We start from the raw sequence: 23,998 nt of genomic DNA on the forward strand, positions 1-23,998 counted from the left end.
TTTGAAAAACCTCTCTTTGGCGAGTAACTGGGGTTTTGTCTCTACCAGAGTTTAAGAAATTTGTTGTTAGTGAGAACTACATACAGGTTATTTTTTTGTGCAAATTTTTTTTAATTTTGTTGTGATTTTTGGGATGTACGGAATATAGATTATATTTGAGGTATTATCAGGAGCCTCATAATGTGAAATATCTTTGATTTTATTGGAACGTCTTTTTAGTCTACGGTTAATTATATTATTGACAAAAGGAATGGAGTATCCGTTACCAAAAAGAATATCTCTGATAAAGTTTATTTCTGCACTTATACACGAATCGGAGCAAATGTTCAAGGTACAATCAATGAGAGAAGTTACAACTGCTCTTTTTACGTGTGAGGGGTGATTTGAATTAAGATGAAGATATCTATTTTTTTGCGTTGGGTTTCTATAGATAGTGAAATCCAGTTTAATAGTATTACGATTTATTAAAACATCTAAAAACGGTAGTTTATTTTCAATTTCAATTTGTAGGATAAACTGCAGATTTCTGTCATAAGTATTAAGATGATCTAAAAAATCCCGAAGTTTAATTTCCCCATTATTCCAAAGCGAAAATACGTCATCCGTGTAGAGACCCTGATAGGCGTGTTTAAAAAAATAAGAATTTAATGCCCAATTTTCAAGGTTCTCGACATAAATGTTTGCCATTAGCCCTGATAAAGGTGCTCCCATAGGTGACTCATTTATTTGCTGATAAAAGGAATCACGAAACTGAATATATATAAAAAACTGATCACAAATTTTAACTAGAGTCATTAAAACTTCACAGTCAATTCCTAGCTATAACCTTGATGAAGTGATAATTTTCTTCTATTTTGTTTTTTTGATAATTGCTCAGAAATAGCCACATCTATATTCGTATATATGGAAACAATATCAAAACTACTAACTATTTTGTTTTCTTATATACTTGTGTTATTAAGTTTTTTAACTAAATCTGCCGAATTACTAATATAGTAATTTTGGCTGTGCAAAGCCATTTTCCAATATTAGAAGGGGGGGGGGGGCTTTAGTACATGCTATGATAGGTCTTAAGGGAATACCTTGTTTGTGTATTTTTGGTAAACCATAGAATTTTTGGACAGCAACTATCACAGGGAGAAAATTTACTGTATAATTTTGGGGTGATTTTACCATTCTGTTTTATGTGCTTTAATTCATTTATAATATTATTAGCAAACTGATCAGTAGGAGTTATTGTTTTATATGCAGTTATTTCATTTAAATGTAAAAGGATTTCGTTGTAATAGTCTGTCGTATCCACTACAACAAATGAATTGCTTTTGTCGTCTTTAGTTATTATAATAGACGGGTCTTTCCGAAGATTAGGTAATATTTTTATGTTACGCAATTTTTTTGGTGTGAAAGCAGTAGGGGACTTGACCTTTTTTGGCTGTTATAATATAAAGGGTATGTATGAGACAAGACCTAATCATCAGGCTTAGAAACAGATGGGTTGTGTTTATGCAAAGCGGACTGGATTTACTTAAGTATGTAGTACCTCAAATAAAAAATTCGTCAACAAAGAATTTGAAAGTTGTTTCAAAAACTTCTATCGGTGATGTCTTACAGAGCGTAATTCTTGAGTGTTAAATGTCTTAAAAAATGTCTTGGAATGTCTTGAAACGTCTTTGACTGTCTTGAAACCTCTTGAAAAACATCTTGAGGAAAAATGTCTTAATAAAACCCCCTCTACTTCACTAGCTGTGTAATAAGCAAGCAATACAACGTGACGTGCAAATAAATCTGGATTTGGTGGGCTCCTGAAGGTTTTTTAAAGGAAATCTAGATTTGGCGGGGGTCTCGTAGGTTTTAAAAAAACAATCTTAGAATTCCAGATTTGGTGGGATCTCGTAGGTTATTAAACACAACGTTGAAGGAAATCGTGATTTGATGCAGGTTTTTGAAAAGAAACTATTATATCACATTTGCATCTTAACTAGTGGGCCCCTTCGTGTTTTTAAATCACTCTATTAGGTAGCCGCCAAAATATATCACGCGACATCCAGAGAAATCCTGATTTGGTGGGGGCCTGAAGGGTTTTCAAATAAAGTATTAGGAAACATGCATACCCTACAACATAATAATGTTAGAAATCCTGATTTGACGGGCCCCTGAAGGTTCTTCAAAGAGTTAACACCTGTGTCCCCTAGAAAATATTCCCTATGACGTAACATGCACCTGCTGGCTGTCACGGAGCATGGTGAGATAGGGATGCGTTTAAAAAAAGGGGTAGGGCTCCATTTGAAAGCTTACCTTTAGTGATCGCTCTAAGGTTAACTTTTGAGTTAAATTGAAAGTCGAAATAAATGATAGAAAAAAAAAGGTATAAAGTGAACGAAATCCTCTAATTTTTCCTCACTTAAAAACGTATACTTTATGGCTGCTTAAAATATAACTACGGATTTGAAACAGGCCCCTTGAAAGTAGGCTCTTGTTTGTGCCAAGTATTTTTCAGTCCCTATACAAGCAATGTATTGCTTGTTGTGTTTGTCTTTTTATGTTTCTCTTTTTTATGCTTTTTTGTGTTTATATTGTTTTTGTGTCCTAATATTCTAGACCCTTTGGCTTATCCCATCTTTTTCGTATGCTCAATGCTATAAAAAAAATTGCAAAATTCTCTTGTTTGGGTACCATGAAAACGCCTGTTCAAATCGAAAAGATGCAACTTAATTGTATATGAAAGCTCCTCCAGCTTTGGAAGAAAAAGCCTACAAGCCTGTAAATAAGGAGCGACCTGGCCCATTAGTAAGCAAAACTCTAAATAATGGAATCGATAACAAAAGATAGGCATACATCAACAAAATTGAATATTTGTACTAATTCCAAATATATAAATTCATTAACTTAAATGTTACCCATCAAAGCTACGAGCCAGAGAAAATTTGCCTATTTTTTTAAAGGGGAAACACCCCCCCCCCTCCAAAGACAAGGGATCCTAATGAAACCAAACCATTAGATTCAGCGTATCAGAGAACCATACGGTATAGTTTTCAAGCTCTTATCCGCAAAAACGTGGAATTTCGCATTTATTTAGTTTTTTTTTGCCAGAAGAAAGATCACGGATGCGGATTTTCGGGGGGCTCTGCTTGGAAGAATTTCTTACGGAGAGAATTTTCCGTGGGATAGGAAGTTTCGAGGGGGTGAATATTCCAGCGGAAGTCTTATACAAATTTTTTTTTCCTAATTCCTATATGAAGTTGCTATATTTTTCTTACTTTCTCTTTGGCAACTCAATTTTACATGTAGAGATGCTTCTGTGGAAGGTTATAGCTGGGCTGGAATTTTGTGGGGAATTTTCCCGAGAGGGACTTTGCTGGAGAAATTCCCCTAGAGGGGATTTCCACAGAAAAACTTCAATTGGAAGGAGATTTCTGGGGGTAATTTTCCACAGAGGGGGATTTCCGAGATGATTTGAAAAACAATTGGAAATTGGATAAAAAACAAGTCTTTCGTCAAGTGAAAACAAGAAGAATTTTCCAGGTGGAATTGTCTACAGGAAATTGATCAGGGAGAATTTTTAGTGGGAATGGAATTGTCCAGGGGAAAACAAGATCCAGGGAAGATTTTACGCATGAGGATTTCCTGGTCCTATTTAAAAAAACCATAAGAAATTAAATAATAAAAAACAAGTATTTTAACTGAAAGTAAGGAGCAATATTAAAAAATTAAATCGAACAGAAATTATACCGTATACGAGGGGGACTGCCCCCTTCTTAACACCTTGTTCTTTACGCTAGAGTTTACTTTTTGTCCCAGTTCTTTAAGAATTACTCCTGAAACTCTTGGGCTGTTTAATTGGAATTATGAGCTTTTTAAAGTACTAAAAAATATTAGCGTGAAGAGCGAGGGATTATGGAGGGGACAGAACCCTCTTACACGGAATAACTTCTATTCGTTTTAAGTTCTAATTTTCTTCCTTACTTTCAGTTTGAAAAGACCTTGTTTTTTTTTTATTTAATTAACTAAAAGGTGCGAGGAGCTACATTAATGTATAATAAATGGAAACTTACTGCCAGTAATATATAATTCGTTTGTAGTTTATTTTTCATCTTATTATTGACTTCGTACAAATTCAGCTTGGCTGTATTGATTCTTGGTAATATCTCTTTTTTAAGGGCACGAGTTCAGTGGTTTTGGGCTCCCATTAAATGATGATTTCAGTGGCAAAAGCCTAGATTTTGATATTGGTTCCCGTGTGGAGATCTGTGCTACAAGTGAAAACAGAGCTGGCATTGTCCGGTGGATTGGTTACTTAGGAACTACTGGACAACGTTTAACCGTCGGTATTGAAATGGTAAGCTCCTCCATACACATTATCTCTCGAAAGAAATAATGCTTAACCACTGGAAATGTTTCTGGTTCACTGCATTTTGACTTTGAACCATCTATGGCTTTTAAAAGTTTGTCACAAAAATATAAACAATAAGCCATCATTAAATTTTGTTTTAAATTTGATAAAACTGCCACTGAAATTTTCGTATTGTTTCAAACTGCTTGCAGCAGTGAGGCCCTGAGTCTTAAGAGTGTTTAAGTGGTTTACACAATTTTGCAATGGCCCCGACATTATGAAAGACGATCCGCAGCCGGGCCCACTGAAATTAAACTGAAAACTGGGAATTGTGTACGAAAAGTAGCTGAAATTTTTCGAAAGGTCTTTGTGCATCCATGAGACTGATTGAGCAGGTTAGTCGCATCCCCAATACCACTATGCTTTGCAGTTAACAGTAGATTTGAAACAGCGAAAAGTGTGCGTGTTCATACCTCGCTTGCTGACGATTGTACAAAAATACTTCAAAATGGATCACCCGAAAGATATGCAAAGAACTACAGCCTGGGATCCAAGAAAAGGTTTCAAACCATAGCATGGATCTCTTCAAGAGAAGGAAGACTGAAATTTTTAGCCAGCCCTTAACAAAAGGAGCTACTGAACTTAAAATATATCCGATCAACGTATGCCAAAAGGAATAACCACACTTTGTTTTTCAAAATCTACCCAGAGCAAAAGGAGTTATTAGGCTTGTAATTTTATCGATCAGCCCAGAATGAAAGAAGCTACTGAATTTGGTATATCTTTTGACCATAAGCAATTACCAGACTTGGGCTATGGGGACCTCACAGCGCAAATAATGCTTGCCAAAAGGGTGTTGATGTACAAAACACGTTTTGATATTTGGCAGGCTTAAAACCTACGGATCGTTGGCTCGTGACCAATGGAACAAACCAAATTTTGTCGGAAGGACTCAATAGACCAGAAATTATTTTTGTGGGTCGGCTTCAAACTTCCAGAGTTTGTAGCCCCAGCAAAGAGGACCCCAAGGCAAAAAAAGCTCCCTCAAGAAAGAATTTTAGTCAATGAAACGGGCAAAATTGTTAAATTTTCCACCGTAGTCAAAGGTTGGTTAAAGATTGGCATTGCTAGCTCATTGAAAAAAGAAACTATTTTTTTATCTTAAGAATCCATAAAGTGGAGAATGGTGCTCGTCCAGAGTTAGTTCCCAGGCAAATTGGCGCATATAAAACGATCTCCACGTGCCTCTGGATATCTGGCTAGTACTGGAGAACCGAATGCACCTAGGGACGGCTGGGTTGGCAGTCCTCTTCCTGAAACTTCTATTGCTACGAATGGAACCAGAAATTCAGCCTCAGATTTATCATCTCAAACCTCTTCTCGGCCCCGGACCGCCCAAGGACGATTCCCTCTGAATATCGTTGGCCATGGTGGCATCAATTTGGTCACCTGGAATGTTCTGACACTGAACCAACCCTATTCAAAGCTTCTATTAGCCAAAGAATTAAAGAAATAAAACGTTACAATTGCTGGAATCACCGAAACACATCTATTTGGTGATGGTTAGGAGTTACATTGGTGAAGGGTGCAACTGCTCTGGTCTGGTGGTCACCAGAAACGAGGAGGCCTTGGCTTAGTGCTGAAAAGTGCCGCACGCAAGGCCCTCCTGTCATTTGTACTAGTAACACCCAAGCTCCTGAGAGCAAGGCTCGATGGTAAAAATGGAAAAATAACCAATATTATCTGTTACGCCCCCACAAATGAAGCCGAGGAAGAAGATGAGGATGACTATTGTACCCTTTTAAGTTCTGAGCTCTCGTCAGTACCTCCTCATGACTACCCCGTCCTCCTAGGAGTTATGAATGCTAGCATTTCAAATGAATGTTGCCTGTGGGATTTCGCTGTTGAAACCGTAACAGTAGATAGCCTAAACGACAATGGAGAGAGAACGGTCAACTGCTGACTTGTCTGCAATCTTATCATTGCAAACACATGGTTTCAGATACCCAGTATAGCCAAGTACACCTGGTATAGCAATGATGGATGAACGAAGAATATGCTCGACTACATCATCATACGCCGGCGATGGCGGCGCCGAACCTCTGAACACCGACTATCGTCTTGTTGCAGCCAAAATCAGGTTTCGCCTAAAAGCTACAAAAACCAGCCAGACACCTCGCAAAATTGATGCCTACCGTATCCAGCAGACCCCGCTTTGGCTAAGCAGTATCAGGTCGAAATATCCAATATGACTCGAGGTCCTTACGTAGTGCAATGATAATCAAGGTGTATGGAATGTCTTCAAAGAGAATGCTCTTGCAGCTGCAACTAGCGTTGCTAGAATGAAGCAGCGTAAGAAAAAGGATTGGATCAGCAACGAGTCCTTAATCATTATTGATCGCAGACAGGAAGACCGCTCTCGCGGGGACATAATAGCGTATAGGCAATTAAATAAAGAGAGTAACATCATTCTGCACAAAGACCATTAGACCTTTATTGACCAAAGAGCCTGCGAGCTCCAAGAGGCTGCTAAAGAAAGGACATTGGAGCCACATATAAGATCCTCCATGAGCTCTCAGGTCAATACACTCAAACTACATCGTATTTCCGTAACGCCAATGGAGAGAATATTTACAACCAATCACAGTGCTTCTGCAAGTGGGAACACCACTTCGAGAAGCTACTAAACTCAGACCCACCCGACCAAATTGACGAACAGACTACTGCTGCTGCTACTGCTGACAATGCTACACCTTCCCCCAATGGTACTGAATTTACAGCAGAAGAAACTAAAGCTGCAGTACGAAAGCTGAAGAACCACAAAGCTTTTGACACTGTCAATAGGCAGTCACTGTGGGTGATCCTTCAATCTACTGGTGTACCTAAGAAAATTGTCAATCTGTTCAGAGAACTACACAATAAGACCGAAAGTGTAAGCCTCAAGCATTTAATGTTTTTACCGGTTTTAAACTAATTTCCATAGATTAGCACAAGATCTGCAAGGGCAACTGGAGCTATACGACCTGAGAGGAAGTACACCCAGTTGGGGGGCATCAAGTGAGAATGATGTCGTCCCTACATGTTCTTTTTTTCCCTGGTCGTAGAAGCTTAGCAGAGGGCTTATTCGATTAAAAATTGAAAGTTTTAGCACATTTCTTAACAGTCAAAAGTAATTGGATTAAAGTGATATTCGGTTTTCGAAAGCAGTCCTGGTTGAAGCTGCGGCTGCAGCCTTGTAAAGAGCGAACGATGGCCTATAGTACCTGGAACTTTATAGAGGCTTTTTGAGAGAAAAAAACTGTCAAGTGTGGAAGAATTGCTATTTTAAGCTGATTCAGGAATGATAACTATTATTTCAGCTAACTGTATGTAAGCAATTTATTTAATATTTGCAGTTGGTTTGTTAAATAACGTCGGAAAAAAGGACAAGTATGACGCTCAGTAAAAACTGCGTGGTTGTACTTATTAGCGCTCCTATTTCAACTCTTAAGTACTTGTTGACCATTTCCGGATCTCAAAATGGACTTAGAATGTCCCAGTCGAAAAAAAACCCCTAGGACGACGAGGGACTTTTGAATTGAATTAATATACTACCACAGGGCCTGAAATTGTATAGAGATTATGCATTGGAGTCGACGAATAATCAAACAAGAAGAAGAAGAAGAGAAGGAGATGTAATGACCGTGGAATAGAAGGACAGTCTATGATAGCTTTGAAACATTTCTATAAAGAATCCTCGTTTTTGTGCCAAGTCGTTCAACTCCCGCTGCTTAAACCCCCTACGGACGAAATCTCATTAACTTTTGTTACCTTCGCTGTTGGCTTCGATCTTCACTATTCTCGTATCACCATATATCCAAAGAGTGTCATTCTTTGAAAAGTGACACTGGAATCTTAGTTGAATGAGGCAGTGGACCATATATTTTGATTATCAATTTTAACTTCAAAATAGGTAAGATAGGCATGCCTGCCTCCCTCAAGCGTCTGACAGCTCTCCCCACCAAATACCTCTTCCGATATTTTTCTTCTTCTTCTTTATGTTTCTTTTGTTCTTTTTTATTATTTCCAAGACCTCCCTCCAATAATGACTCTAATGTCTGTTTTTTCCTCATGTAATAATACGCTGTTCTTATGGTCTTTCCTCTTGTTCTTAGTCAGTTTCTAAATCTCATGGAATGGGTTCAAGATACGTTTTTATTAGTATGTGATGCATTGAAGTATGCTCAATTTGTCCGCTAAGTAATAAACAAAGTATAGCTCACGTCAAAAAAAAATTTTGTGTTGTTCGGATTTTAATAGTATTGTCACTGAGAGGAGAGGAGGTGGTTTATAAGAAAATAAAAATCTAAAAAAGAGATGAGCTCATATTCTTTGAACATGGAGTTCATCAAACATTGGCAAATGAAAACTCAAAAGCAACTAAGTAGCATTACCAGAGTGAGGGGATTTATTCAAAAATTGTAAAGAATCTTTGTAAGCTAGTTTAAGGGGACATTGACCCTGAAAAATATGATTATAATATTATATGTAATGATTATAATATAATAAATATAATATTAACATTATATTTCATATAAAAAATATGAAAATATTGGTAAATTGGTAAAAGTGGAACGAAACAGTAATTTTTTTAAATCATTGGAAGAATCAGTCCAGGACTTTTAGGGTTTGAACTGGACAAAATTGCAATATAAACGAAAATGGTTCCAAAATGATGAGAAAAAAATTCTGCACAACATACTATAAGTCCCTATAAATCCGAGTGGGACGAGTACCCAAAAAACAGGGAGAAATGCGGGGGAAATTGGGAAAACTGCCGAAAATGCCCAGAAAATAGTTCAAAGTAAGTTTCTGCCTCCCATACGCTGATGACGAAACTGACATCTAAAATTCAGTATAGAATAAAAATACTACAGAAAACGGGGGGGGGACAGGAGGAAGAGGGGAAAATTTTTTAAAATACATGGTAGGGGTAGAAAGCACTTTGAAATATGTTCCCTTGGGTCTTCCTTTTTGCTGATCCCCAAACTGACATCTAAAATGAAATAAAGAACATGAGCCCCACCATAACGGGGGAAAGAGGGGAAGAAAAAGGGACAATTGAATTCAGGGGTAGAAATCAGTTTGAATTGTGTTTTCTGGGTTTTCTTATCTGCTGATCACGAAACTGACACCTAAAATTAAGGAAAGAAAATGAGAACCATGAAAACCGAGCAAAACTGGAGGAAATAACGGAAAAGGGGAAGGGAGGCCTGACTCTTGAGCCAGCTGCTAATGGTTAATAAGTAGGCCTATGGACAAAACAACTCGCTTAAGTATCGAACTTTTACTTTCTTGAATCACAGACATTTCTTACAACCATTTGAATTACTAAACATAAAGAAAACAACCGCTTGGCAGTGATCAAAGTATAAAACTTCAGCTATTATAGGTAAAATTTGCACTTTCGAAGGCCATATCGTTGAATACAAAACTAAAAAAAGAACTTTTCTTGTAGCTGTATCGTGAGTCCTCGCAGCCTGTCTTATAGTTGCATCTCACGACACTCAAAAGAGTCTGAGGTTCGGGCAACAAATCGGTCATCACAGGTGAGTATTTATGGTCTCTGAGGATCCAACCCCAGTCAGCCGGGTCGAGGTCAGCTGGTTCCCCTTTCCAACGGGATACCTGGAGGCGCACTCGCTGGGAGTGGAATGAAGCTGCAGCTTTGGTTGACGGAAGCCTTTCAGGGTTAACAAACGCCGTAGTATTAGACGAAGAAACTTTTTCCAAGAAAATTCCATGTCGCAGCTTAGTGAGATCTTCGTTTGTTCGTGCTTTATACAAGCTGAGGAGAAGATATTCACCTGCTTTCACAATTTCATCTTTGGACGATGATTCATCCAGAAACACTTCGCATTTTTTTTTCTGAAAACTTCGCTCTTCTTCGAAAGATGTAGCACAGCTTGCTTTCCAAGTCCGAAAACTCGTGAGGTCTTGTCACTTCCCAAGAGTGCGTGCCCTACCAGAAGCAGCCTGGATACTTCTCCCATTTTTTTTTGCACTCCGTTGAGGCACCAGAACCGTGTTATTGCTTCTTTTGCATCCGTTGACGATTCGAAGTAAAGTGTTTTTGCATTAGGCGGGAGGTGATACAAGAGTAGAATCAGAAGGTCAGTGTCGCTGCCAAGAATTATTGTTTCACAGTTTTCTGCTTTCTTTACGGCAGTCTTCACGATTTGATAGTCAACATCGTCCTTAGCATGGACGACTTCAAATCCTTTGGCTCCTAGTTTTTCCCCGATGTAGCTTATAATTTGCTGTTTGTTCTGAGAGTTGCTCAAAAACTCCTCCTTCTTTTTCTGGAGCTTCATCTCTAAACTGAAATCGATCATTTGATGCTGGCTTCCCTTACACCGTCGGTTGTGCGTAGTATCTTCCGTGTTTGGACCAGCGCTGTAAACAAGCTGAAAAACTGAAAACAAACAAGCACTCTTAAAACAAGCTGAAAACTAGATGTCGCTCTGGCTTAATCTTGACAAAACGCAACTAATAACCATGAATTCGGGCACCCAGGGAAAATAATGAATTAAACTTGGCTTAGTACTGAAAGAAGAGTAGCCGATACGCAAAATTATGCTTGACTTGACAAAAAAATCTCGTCGTACCTTGATTTATCCTGCTACCATGTCACATGTGTAAGCATCCACGCAAAATGGGGACTATCGGATCCGCTAGATATCATTCCGTCAGGAACTCCGCGGGGACTAGTCTACCTTGCTTCTCTTCCTGAATGTCGAATTAGAACAGGATTATGTTGACGAACCCACGCGCTTGTTGATAACGGCGAGGGATACGGAATAATGTAATTTCAGTATCTTTCCGTATTTCTTTCTCGATTTTTTTGCCTTTTCCGAACCTATAGGGTAGCTGAACCTCTATAGATCTCCTGTCTTCGTTATCGAACTTTGTTTTAGATGTCAATTTTTTAATCAGGAGATAGAAAACCCCCAGAAAACACATTTCCACACGCTTGTATATTTATACGCTTGTATACACCCTGTATATTTCCCTTTTTCCTTCCCCCCCCCCATTTCCCCGTTTTATGTTAATCGATTTTTTCATATCATTTTCTTTCTCAATTTCGTAATCACCAGATATGAATACCCCGAAAATATCTTTCAAACCGCTTTCTACCCCTACCCTGTATTCTTCTCTTTTCTCCCCTCTTCACCCTGTTCCCCCGTTTTCCGTAGTACTCTTTTTCTATACTTAATTACTCAGCGTATGTGAAAACCCCAGAAAACCCACTTTAAACTATTTTCTGGGTATGTTTGGCATTTTTCCCATTTTCCCCCGCGTTTCCCCCTTTTCCGCTGATTTTCGGGTACTCACCACACTCGGATTCATGGGGACCTTTAGTATGTTGTATATTTGTATCCCAAATGTATTCATCATTGAAATGTATTCAAATGTATTCAAATTGTATCCAATTTGTATCCATTGTTGTATCCCATTTTCGTTCATATTGCAATTTTGTCTGGGTTCGACCCTTTTTTGAGCTAAAAGTCCTGGGCTATATCCTGAGATGAAAATAATAGAATTTAAATAATTGTGGTAGAATTGGGTTTGCCATTCAAAGCTTTTCCTAAATATAATCTTCTTACCGTAAAAATTACAGCCCCTCCCCATCTGCCCCTTTTAATGAGACAAACGTAAGCTGTGTATTATGTTCAAATTCGGGGAATAGTTGATTAAAATAGAAGTGACCCCCAAACATGATTCATAGAAAATTATACATTATAGCCGAAAGTAAAAAATCGGTTATTATTTCCAGATTGTTTTCTTGTGTAAAGTTTTTTGTTATTTCCAGACTTTTTTTTTTACAAACGGTTGGTCTTTATTTCCTACTCTGCTACCTGATATCTATGTTTGAAGATTGATTTGACAGTTTGTGATAATGAACTGTAAATAACTAGACCCAACAGGAACCAAAGCTAAAAAAAAAGAGCAGCTACAAAACAAAAAAGAGGTGGTTTCGTTTTTGATATTCTTTTTTTTACAAAGTGATATATCTCTTCGGAAATATCTCTTCTCACGCTGCTGCTTTTCAAAACTTGTTCAAACTAAAAGCTCATTGAGCTTCAATGCCGCTATGTGAAAATTTACTTTTAAGTCGGTGTTATCCTTCTTCCTTGTGGACAATTTTTTACCTATTCCACTTTTCTTCAACCGAAAGTGAATATTTGTCCAAATCTAGCATAAATCGCCAAATTCTCTCAAAATTCTTTTTCGTCATTTGAAAAAATCTTAAAAGGGCTGGTAGAGATCAAGGTGTACATACAGTTAAAGCAGGTAATGGGAAAGCTGGGACATGGAAGATTAGTAGCCTAAAACAGCCACACTAGAATATAGCTGCCATTCTCCGTTTATTTTAGGGATTAGATTAGGGCAAAACTAATATCACAGCTTCATAATGCATCTGACAGCCAAGCTGCCAATCAATATTGTTCTCCCGGAAAATCAAATGGTGCTTTTTATAGTTGTAATATAGTGATGAATGAGTATCAAGTATGCAGTTGGGTATGCATTATCTTTATAATACCAATAGTATTGGAGTGTACAACTCCATCCATAAAGTAACTGCAGTAAACTATATACAGTATACTTCAGACTTTGAATATTGTACCTCCACTAGCAGTATTAGATTATAGCAGTATATGATACAGTACTTTTGATGAAATGGTACATATAGAGTTATGGAGTATAATACTTATGGTTAGTAAATGACTTGCCTCTGAACTAGATTACATTGTTAATTGTGATTCAGAAAACTATTGATATTTTCAACTGTGAGCTGCACTAAAAGTTACATTTGTGACTTCAGCAAATTTCATGTATTAAAGTACTTTTTGCTGCTAAAGTGTTGGCAGCTTTCGGAATTCTGCTACTGGCTGTTTTGGAACTTTTTGTGCACCTACTTGGTGGGTTCAAAGAAAATTAGCCGTGGATCTGAAATCAGCCTGAAGGATGGCTATTTTACTTTATTATTGCCCAAAAGTCGAATCCAGCAGAGACTGTTTTAGAATTCATCCTATGAAATCCATATATTTCACCACCAAAATTGTCGTTGATTTGATGCTATTTTAATTTTAGGACCAACATTTCCCTGGAGGAACGGATGGGATGCTCAATGGTCGTCGTTATTTTTCATGCCCACTTGGTAAAGGTCACTTTGTTGATGCTGCCTTATGTCTACCGTGTATCATGAGGTCGCCGCCACTCCCGCCTCCAGTGAGCTCGGTGGACTGGCAATATCCATTTTCTGTTCCACCCAGCTCTCCAAACAGCATGTTATCAAAGTCGAGCCTGAGAAAAAGTTCGTATTGTAATTTATCTCACTCTCTCATTCTGTCTGTCTCTCTCTTTCTCTCTTTATTTCTTCCTCTCTCTCTCCTTTCCTACTTTTCTTCCTCTTTCCCTGCCTGTTCTTTACTCTTTGATTGTGTCATAGTAAGCTTAGAATGACAAGCTGATCTTAAAAATTCTTGTAGTGTCAATGTTGCTAAAATCTATAAATATTCGTCAGTTATTTCATAAACTTAATTCTAGTTCGTCAATGCTGCTTTGAAAGTATGCGATATCCTTTGAGAGCAGTAGTAGCTTTCACCAGAATGGATCATAATTCTTATATCAGTTATTTTTAAACAAATATTTACGTGTCTTTGCATAATTAAACCTAAAAATTAGAGATTTGATTCCAGTCGCTGAACTCCGAGAAGCTATAGCTGAAAAAATGTTCTTTTCCTGAACTTCGCTCATTTCCTTGTACTGATTTTACTACATGTCCGTTTGTTGTTTTTTTTCAATGTGCTATACAACAATATGTACAGATTGAACCTTACTTTTGGTGAAGAAGTTTCGATGATTGACAAAAAGTTTTTGTGGAACACTTATTGCTAATACTAGGCTACTACTGACAACTCATCACCACGCAAATCCACCTAAAGACGAAGGATAAACATGTGGCAGTTTCCTGGCTATATCTCTAGGTTGCAGCCTGCTCTGCAACCTAGTAAACAACGAACTCTAGACACTAGTAACCGAAAATTTAAAAATGCATTTTAAAATAACTGTCAAGGAAGGAAGACTCAAGGGTTGCCACTCCTCTTAGTAACACCTAGGTTGCAAGTGAAAGTAAGAAGATTCATAAAACGGTCGAACATTTGTTGCTGGGATAATAAACATCAGTTAATCCTCAATTTCTGTTTTAGCTTTTGGCAACAAAGAATGTAATGCTGTTATTGGAACTGTTCCTCCCGTATCAAGCGATGATGTCATCAAGATTTGTGGCAAATTTAAGGGGATTCAAGGTCACCATAATTCTTGCTACTTGGATGCCACGTTGTTCTGTATGTTCACATTTACAAGGTTTGGTGTCTTTATTAATATTAGTTTTGCTTGACATTGTGATATAAAAGCTCTGCGTGTGACCTTCTCTCTTCTCGTGGTTGGGTACTTGACCGTTTGCCCTTTATCTCTCTTCTTTGTGAAAGTCGTAGTGAAATTGAGTTTGAGGATGTGTTTCATGGTATTTAATGTATTTACTCTTCTATTAGCTTTGGCTCAATACGAAACACATTTATCAGTGTTGCGACTCCAAAGCTAAATTGGTTGCAAACAGCCTAACTGTTCAATTCAAAGTTCGCCTATTAATCTTACTCTGCTGAATAAGAAATGCTGTCTTAGCCGACGATATGTCGAGCGGTCAGAGCCGTCCTAGCCGAGTGGTGAACACTCGACTTGATACTTTTTCCCGTGGCGACAGGGGATTGAGTCCTAGTGTTGCTGGTTATTTGGTTTGTCAGTGGTGTGACTCAATAAGCTTAGCCAGATTCAACCCAACCCTAAATGGATACCTGGAGAAATCTAGGGAAGGTTAACAGGAAGGGTATGCAAAAGCACAGGATGGCTGGCCCTAACCCCCGACATTCACTTTACTGGCTGAAGGGCCATGAAACAGAGATCAGTGCCGCCGGTAGGGATTGTAAAGTCCTATGCCCCACTTTTTACCTTTTTAACTTACCTGTACAACATGTCACTGACCATAGTTTTTTCCTGGACTGATCTATCTTGTGGGACTTTTGGGATTCAACAGGGGTCCAAGATCACTTAAAGCACGAGAGAACTGTGTGTTAAAACGTCTTTGAAGTACTTTAAAGCATTCATACATCTTCATTCTCACATTAAATCTAATGGTAAATAACAATTTAATTATAATTCAACAAGATTCAAGTAAATATTGTAATCAGTTTTGGTTTTTCATATTACTTATCTTAAATTATTTGCGAATTGTTGCTTAGTTAAATATTGGCATAATTTATTAAAAATATGTAAAATGATTCTTTTTCAATGCCTATTAGTCTATATAGACTACAAAGTGGATAATAGGCTTGAATGATAAAGCCATATTGTTAGGCCGTATGATTAAGGGGTATGTAAGTTTTTTTTTTATCTTTAATAGTGGAGTATGTGAATAATTTGTTTTCCCATTCCTTCACTAAAAATCCTTTCAAAATAGATAAACATAAAATTTAAAACAACTTTTTAAATTTCAAGCCCTTTTTTCAATCTTTATTTCCCGTTCCTTTTCTAAAGCTCAATATAAACTAGATAATTAAATTTAGGATAATTAGGATAATTATAAAATTTGAAATTAACCCTAAATTTAAAGCTTATTTTTAAGAACCTTTTGACAAAAACTATTATAGTACAATCTACGATTAATTCGTGGTTACAAAACACATATCTACTGAATCCTCATTGTTACAAAATCTCTCATACAGTGAGTTCAAAATATTGACACATCAGCTATTCTATATCATTCACCTTTTGCAAATCATGTGATCAATTTTGTTTCCTTCTTCGAATAACAGCTCTTGTTTACTTGTGATGAGAAACCGAATGTGTATAGTTTTTGGAAGGTCCTTGGAGAAACAGGTTTTCTAAGCTGCTATGTTTCCAAGATGAAAAATCAATTCCATCTGAGTGCGCCAAAAACATAGCACAATATATTTATCTCAACGACGTCTGTGACTCTATTGTTTAAGTTGTAGCCAGACTTCAGAGCCCTGTTTCTGTTTTTCCAATTCTTTGTGCCTTATGCAAGCTAAGGATATATTAAAAAGTTCATATTGTTCTCTAATCTAGAATTGATACTGGTACAGAACGCAAGGTTAATTTCATCGCATCTTTAGAAACATCATTATCATCTTGTGTGGAGATCTTAAGTTGTACCTTACAGCCTTTTTATATAGTATATAGATTGCTGGTGGAATTATATGTGTTAATTATGTATATTGTGTGCATTATTATGCATATTTTTCCCAGGGTGGTTGTATCGAACCTATAGTGGCGCCATGACATCAACAAGAGGCTCACATTCTATGCGGCTAGAAGACAAGTGACAATGAGAATCCATATGTAGAAGTCTGCCGCTTAGTCGTCTGGGCCCGTTAGCGAAGCCACCGGTCTCCCGTTACTTGTATATTGTGTGCATTAATAGCGTGTGTTTTGTAATATGAATATATTTATTTTTCTTCTAGTGTATTTGATTCTTTGATATACCGTCCCCAAGAGGCAGAAGATATTCCGCAGTATAATGAAGTACAGCGTGTCTTGAGAGAGGATATTGTGAACCCACTTCGAACAAATTTATTCGTCCGTGCAGACAGAGTTATGAAACTGAGAACGCTTTTGGAAAATTTGGGGGATGTATCTGGACTAACGTCGGAGGAAAAAGGCTAGTATCGGCTACCATACTTGCAATTTTCTGTGGAATCTTTCGAATGTTTAATGTAATGTTTATATGTATTTTAGTGCCATCTTTGGCCTTTTTCTTATTAATTAGTAATGCAGAAAACTAATGGAACAAGGGTAAGAATGGTGAACAACTGACAAGACTACTAAAAAAATGATTCGTTTCTTTTTGTTCTTCTAAATTCAGGCGTTCAAAAAATGTCTGACATCAACATCTCCTAAATTCAAAACCTTTTTCGACCAATAGGGAAGGCTCGCCCTCTATAAGCCTTCTTCAAATGTGTTGTGGAACAACATGCTGATTTTGTTTTATTTCATTTTAATTTTTCAGTGCAATTGGCGTCATGTAGCTTTGTAACGGGAAAACGTGGAAATTAAACCTTTTTTTCGATATGAAGATCATAAAACGAGTAAAAGAAAACATTCCGTGGAGTTTAAAGAATTTACAGCAATTTTCTTGAAACTTCTTTTTAGCCTGTTAAAACTATAAACGTGAATCAAAGCGAAACTGTGTTAATTTCGAAATCAAAATTGAAATCATTTATTCCAACGAATTATCATTCGTAACACTTTTTGTTTTTGTTTTTTGAGTCTTGAGTCTTGCCTCTAGTGATGGTCCAAGTTGTTGCTTTTCACCTAGTGTGAATTTAATCATACTGTATAGTTTCATATGTTGAAGCAAGTCCGATATCTAACACCGATTGTCTACTAAGCTTCAAATTTCTGGTTTTCTTTTTCTTAAGATTTTTGAATTAATGTAATCCCTTGTTAAAATCAAACAAAAAAAAAAACAAGTTTTTTTAACTGAAGTAAGGAGCGACATTAAAACTTAAAACGAACAGAAATTACTCCGTATATGAAAGGGGCCTTTCCTCCTCAACATCGCGCTCTTTGCGCTAAAGTTTGACTCTTTCCCTTAACTCTACTTTCTAAAACAGTAAAAAGCTTTAGCGTAAAGAGCAGGACGTTGAGGAGAAAAGCCCCTTTCATAAACGGAGTAATTTCTGTTCGTTTGAAATTTCAATGACGCCGAACTTCTATATTCGTATGTTTTTATTACATATATGAGGGGGCTCACCCCCTCGTCAATACCTCGCTCTTTAAATTAAAGCTCGACAAAGCTCCTAATTGCACAGGTAAACTGGAAGGATGTTTTGGAATATTACACCATAATATTGTAGTTACACTAGAAGCCAACAAATAAATATTTCCTTAATGCAATTTGGTAAAATTTGGTAGTTAAGTATTTAGTTTAGACAAGAAATGGCTTAGATGATAGCTTTTTTGCCACCTTTGAAGTAGTAATAATTCATTTTACGTCTCAAAGCGTTTCTACAGTATTCACTCCGCTCTTTGGTAATAAAGAGTCTTCCAAGGAAAGACTTTAGTCGCTTATGCCCTTTTTCATGTATACACTCCTATTTGGTGGTGAGAGACGTAAAGCTTATTTCACTTTTTTATTTAATTGCTGATTGAAGTGTAATCATTTGGAAAATGTGACTGCTCTTACATGGATAAAATATAGAATGTATTTATTTACTACAATAGCCAGAGCTAATATGACCATATCAATCTTAAAATAAAATAAAAAAGCAGCATAAAAGATTTAAAGTAGCAAGTGCTGCTTCAAGTTCAAGAGATTAGAACGAACCAAATTTATCTATTTCAAGAGTCAGGTCATACGGTTCATGATTATAATAGTGACCATGTTTTATAAAGAGTACATCAGTTGAAAATATAAATATAAATCAATACGTTTTAAAGTGTAGTTCTTCATGAATACAGTAAAGTGAATAATGCCCCACATCAAAATTAATTCCAAAACGCTTATAGGCAAATCCCTGAAAGAAACTTTATCAAACATGAAATATTTAGTACTTCCTAAGGTGGTATTATTCAAATGCTGAGTATAATAAGGGACAAATGGTTTACGATATCTTTTGGTACTAGAGGCTAATAAGTCGCCATTTATATACAATTTTTTTCCATTTGTCGGAGTCCAGTGTCAGGTCCTTCAGTAGGGGGGAGGGGAGGCTCTCAACATCGGGTAATAAACCACAATGAGTAGGAGAGCTGAAACAGTTTCATTCAAATTGATATGTCACTCCTTTCTACGATTACCAAGTGAATTCAAATTGAGTTGACTAGTTGTGTCCGAGTATAATTTGTAGCATTTTTATTTTCTTGTTTTTTAGCATTTGATAATCGATAAATGCTACGGAAGATGATATTCGTAAATTGAATTTATGTGAGGTCTTTACATAGTGGGCTGATTCCCGGAAAATCCTCTTTTTTATTATTATTGGAGCATTAAACTGTGACATTATCAAGAAGTATTTAGCCTGACCGAGTTGCCGATGAATATCTTAGTTTAAAAAAAAACTATCGATATTTACCAAATCGGATAAATCGTTTTATCTTAAGCTAGGATCAACTATTTAATCTCAACTAAAGAGGCAACCAATGATATTGTTAATAATAATAGACGATAATATTGTCTGGGTACTCCAGACGTCACAACATTATCTCCGATATTTTTATACATTTAATCCATTTTGGTCAGAGGCATTCGTTATATAAAAAAAGAAAAAAAAAATGAAACATATATCATATGTTGTATATACATATATTTATTACAGACCCGGAAGAGTTTCTGAATTGTCTTCTATCGCAAGTGTTAAAGGTGGAGCCTTTGTTGAAACTGAGTTCTGGACAAGATGCCTATTTCTATCAACTGTTTGTTGAAAAGGAAGAAGGTTTGATCCTCCCGACAGTTCAGCACCTTTTTGAACGCAGTTTCCTTACTAGTGGAATCAAACTGAAAGAAGTGAGTATATAAAATGGACACAGCTCAGGCCTGTTAATTTGCAGAGCCCACTCATCCTTTTCTTTTGCTAGGTATTTAAACATTATTTGTTAGCATTGAAAAACAGAACAACAAACAACCTGAGCAGGCTACTTTTGTTTTTATCTCACTTAAAACTTGCGCCATAGATTATAAGCCTCTTTTTCCGTTTTGGAGGGGTTGGGGTTTAATGCTCCGAAAGATGCACTTTATGTCCAAATAATCTTTTGTATGCTTTGGAGCATGAGGGATTCCTCAGAATATTCTCATTCTTCCTTTAGCCTACTTGTGTGCAAGTATGATTAGGATAATTTGAAACCAACAAACACGAAAAAAAAGAAGATTCCACGAGTCAAAGTTATTCAACAGCGTTTTCATTCTCAGGCTATTTAATCTTTGCAAGAGCTCAAAGCTAATAACTCTATTCTTTGGGTATTGATGTTTTGGTGTATCTTAATTTAGTTTTTATAAGACTGAAATACAACGCAACTGAAGCAAAAATATGATGACCAGAAAAAAGATGGGAGAGGAGTTTTTGGTATCTACTACGTCATGCCAAATTACACATGACTTTGAATAGATCCGAACAGTTAAAGCAAAAGGCACTTAAAAAAGTTGGAGATGATGATGCACGAAAATAAACTGCAAGTGAGATATGCGGCTAGTAGACAATTAACAAAAATTTGCATCCCAACATTTTCTGGTGCGAGGAAGCACTTTAGATAGGTCAAGACTTTGAGAAAATTACTCTTTCCCTCCTATCACTCTTATGTATTTTCGTCTGACTGATTTTTTTTTTTTTTTTTTTTTTTTTTTTTTTTTTTTTTTTTTTTTTTTTTTTTTTTTTTTTTTTTTAATTGGTGAAAGAACTTTGGATCAGGACTCATAAAAAGGAAATTTTCATGTTTGAATATTCGCTAGACTTCCCCTGAATATGGCTTTATGGCTTTACAGTAGCGGTTGTTGGTCTCATAATCGGGGGGGGGGGGGGGGTAAGGTACACCATAGGAGTATAAGAGTATAAAATACAAAATAATTGGAATCTAATGTCAGATGTCAGAAGAACTCAGGGGAAGTAGCTGTCCTTACTGCCCAGACCTAGAACCGCCACTGCGCTTCTCCTTCCTTGGATTGGAACTGCAAGTATGGCTCCGTTCCCAGCCTTTAGCTTATTGGGCAATGGCTTTCCTGACCCCAAGTATTACAATAAGAAAAATGAATGAACGGTATTTTTCCACGAGTGGAAAGCTTAATGCTCTTCATGAAATATTCACTTTTGCTGTGGTAGCAATCTACTAAGATGACTTTTTCGTTATGTGCTTTGGTTTAGCTCCAATCCGTTCTTTCCCTTTTTTATTATTTGTTACCCTTTCCCTTTTGCCTATTTTTGTTATTTTTGTATTCAGCTGAGAATAAGGAGATAAAATTAATAGACATTTCTTTGGTAGGTACCTTCGTGTTTAATTGTTCAGATGCCTCGATTTGGGAAGTCTTATAAAATGTACGAGTTTGTCATGCCATCTTTATTATTGGACGTTACTGATATTATTGAAGACTGTAAGTATGTCATGTTATAAATTAAAAATTAAATTTGCATTTAAAAAAGTGATAACATTTGGAAAAAAATTAATAATTTCCAGTCAAGTACATAAGGGGAGGAGATGTCTCGACTCGAGCCCTAATGCAATCCTATTGTTTTTATCCTTTTTTCCATAATCTCTGTAATTATCGCAGTGTAATTTTTTTTTTTTTTGACAAATTTGCCCCTCTTCTTCATATTCTCCGACACAATTTCTGTTTACTCGTACTGCTACACTCATAAAGCCTTCCAGATTTAAGGTATTACCAGTAATTTCACCTCGAAAATTTTGAGCATTTGTTAACTGTACCCAGTGCAAAAACTGCTTTAGGATACACTTTACTCATATTAATGTCTTAGAGTGAAAAGTTTTTTGCCCATATGATTCTATAATTTTCTATAGAATTTTTAAAGGATCCTCTAATAGCTTTATCCTTTAAAGTTATCCTTCACCAATGACCTATTACGTGATTACAATATTAACCTAACCAGATTTATGTTTTTCGGGCAACGTGCGGTGTTGCAGAGACCTTTGCATAGGGGAAGCAGCACTTTGTTTATTCTTCAGCATCGATTAGTCCCTGGAGCCAGTATTGCGATGGATGTACTCAATGCACCAGTATATTTTTTCCGGCCTGCACACCTATATAACTTTCTGTTAAGTCAGAAATTCAGGACCATTTTGCCTAAATGGTACAAATTCAGTACATAAACTCCGTAATATTTTTCAATTGCCAGAATTTGCACGTTCACCGTTCATTGTTGTATAAATTTTGAAGCTTCGTGGCTTTTCTCTCTTCTTTTGTGACTTTGAAGTGATTTTACAAGTCACTTATGTGTGAGTATACGTGCTAAGTTCTAAAACGCGTTCCTTTGGATTTGATCCTTAGGGTACGTCTCTTGAAGTACACTGAAGTTTGAACCTATAGAGAACACTTATGTAGTGGTATACTCAGTTCTTTATTTGTATGTTGTTTTGATCAGGTCAGGAATATGCCATGTCTAAGGTATGGAAAACCATGGCAACATATGCAACCTTTGACAGTTATTTAAAAATTTGTCGAGTCAGATTTGTTGGTTTAGTTATTGAAGCAAAAGATGTTTATCACATAGACAAAGAAAGTTGAAAATTTTATATTAGAGCTTGAATTAATACACGTTTAGTACCTTCAACGAGATCCTCCAAGAATTTGACTGACTCTATGCGCATTTTACAACTATTTTCAGCATTCACACATAGTATCGTAGCTTACACAGAGTTTTAGAGAATAAAGAACGTGCAAAATCATAGACTGCTCGAAATATTTTATGTCTATTGGCTGTCCCTTGAGTCCGTAGCTTTGCCTATTTTAGAACAGTGAAGAACAGTAAAAGTTTGTATTCTCGAGGGATTCAATGCCACTAAGTTTCCATCAGTGAAAGGCCAAAGAAAAGGGTATAAAATGTTTATACCAAGCTTTAATTGCATATTCTTAGGCTCATTTTGCCACGATTTACCAAGTTGAATCCGTTTTTTTTCAAGCGGAGAGGGTAGGCCGTACTTCCTTTGTGGAGATTTTCCACATTGTCTGAGATTATTTCTAGGGATTTTCCACGTCCGCGGGGAGTCAAGGACAAACCATTCGGTACGTATGATCTCTCCATTCGCGAGTATTGTTCAAAATGTGCGATATGCATGTTAACTTGGAAGTTGATGTGGCACAAAAAATATTTCTCCCCAAGCAGACTATGGGTTGAAAATCTTATTTATATATCTTCATGGGAAGTTAGGCAAGGGGTTTTATTGTGTCTTCTATCCCAATTCAACCTGTAAGTTTTTCAGAAAATGAAAGTGATTGAACCGGCTTAACTATCCGGTGAAGAAGAATTTCCATCAGTACTATTCATGTTTACTAACATAGTCGACTGATAATCCATAGAATTAGACTGTCAATGGCGGTCAATCTATTCTGAATCTAAGCGTTTCGCCTCCTCAGAACTTTAGGGACCGTAACTTTCCTGGGGGGGGGGGGCTGAATGTTCTTCAAAATAGTCTTACCTGTGCGAAGTATTCGCAGTTTTGTAGGCTTATTTTCTATATAATGTCCCTTCCACACTCACCCGCTTGTGTCGAAGGCATTGTTGGTGCTGTCTCAGTTGTCAGAACGAAGTGACAAAACTGCCTTGCGCTTAAGACCGTTTGCTTATTGACTCATATTGGGGTCGTACTCGCAACCCCAGTACTAATGTCTCCTAGAATCCTCAAGGAAAAAGAAAAGAAGAACAGGTGCTTGACGAAATATAAGATGCCAATGAGGAAGAAATTGAGTCAGTGATCTTGATGACGTGAGGCTCGACAATTTTTGTTTTTGAACTACTGATTTGATTTTGTGTTCCTAAGGAAATCCTGGTATTTTATGTTTTAAATAATTCAGTGTCATATTTTTATTAATTCTTAATACATCTT

At 36.8% G+C, this 23,998-nt stretch overlaps 1 protein-coding gene across 3 annotated transcripts in view; it reads left to right on the forward strand.

The window, feature by feature from the left end:
* The window catches only part of LOC136033034 (ubiquitin carboxyl-terminal hydrolase CYLD-like), a 46,303-nt gene that overhangs the window by 11,649 nt on the left and 10,656 nt on the right, over positions 1 to 23,998 (forward strand). For all 3 annotated transcript variants that reach the window (XM_065713596.1, XM_065713595.1, XM_065713594.1), the window contains exons 3-8: positions 4,158 to 4,336; positions 13,466 to 13,688; positions 14,584 to 14,740; positions 16,915 to 17,111; positions 19,768 to 19,955; positions 21,422 to 21,530. In XM_065713596.1, the coding sequence (XP_065569668.1) occupies positions 4,158 to 4,336; positions 13,466 to 13,688; positions 14,584 to 14,740; positions 16,915 to 17,111; positions 19,768 to 19,955; positions 21,422 to 21,530 (1,053 nt within the window). The remainder of the gene's footprint in view (positions 1 to 4,157; positions 4,337 to 13,465; positions 13,689 to 14,583; positions 14,741 to 16,914; positions 17,112 to 19,767; positions 19,956 to 21,421; positions 21,531 to 23,998) is intronic.

This window comes from Artemia franciscana, chromosome 11 (assembly GCF_032884065.1).
Source record: "Artemia franciscana chromosome 11, ASM3288406v1, whole genome shotgun sequence".
NCBI classification, from domain to species: Eukaryota; Metazoa; Arthropoda; class Branchiopoda; order Anostraca; family Artemiidae; genus Artemia; species Artemia franciscana.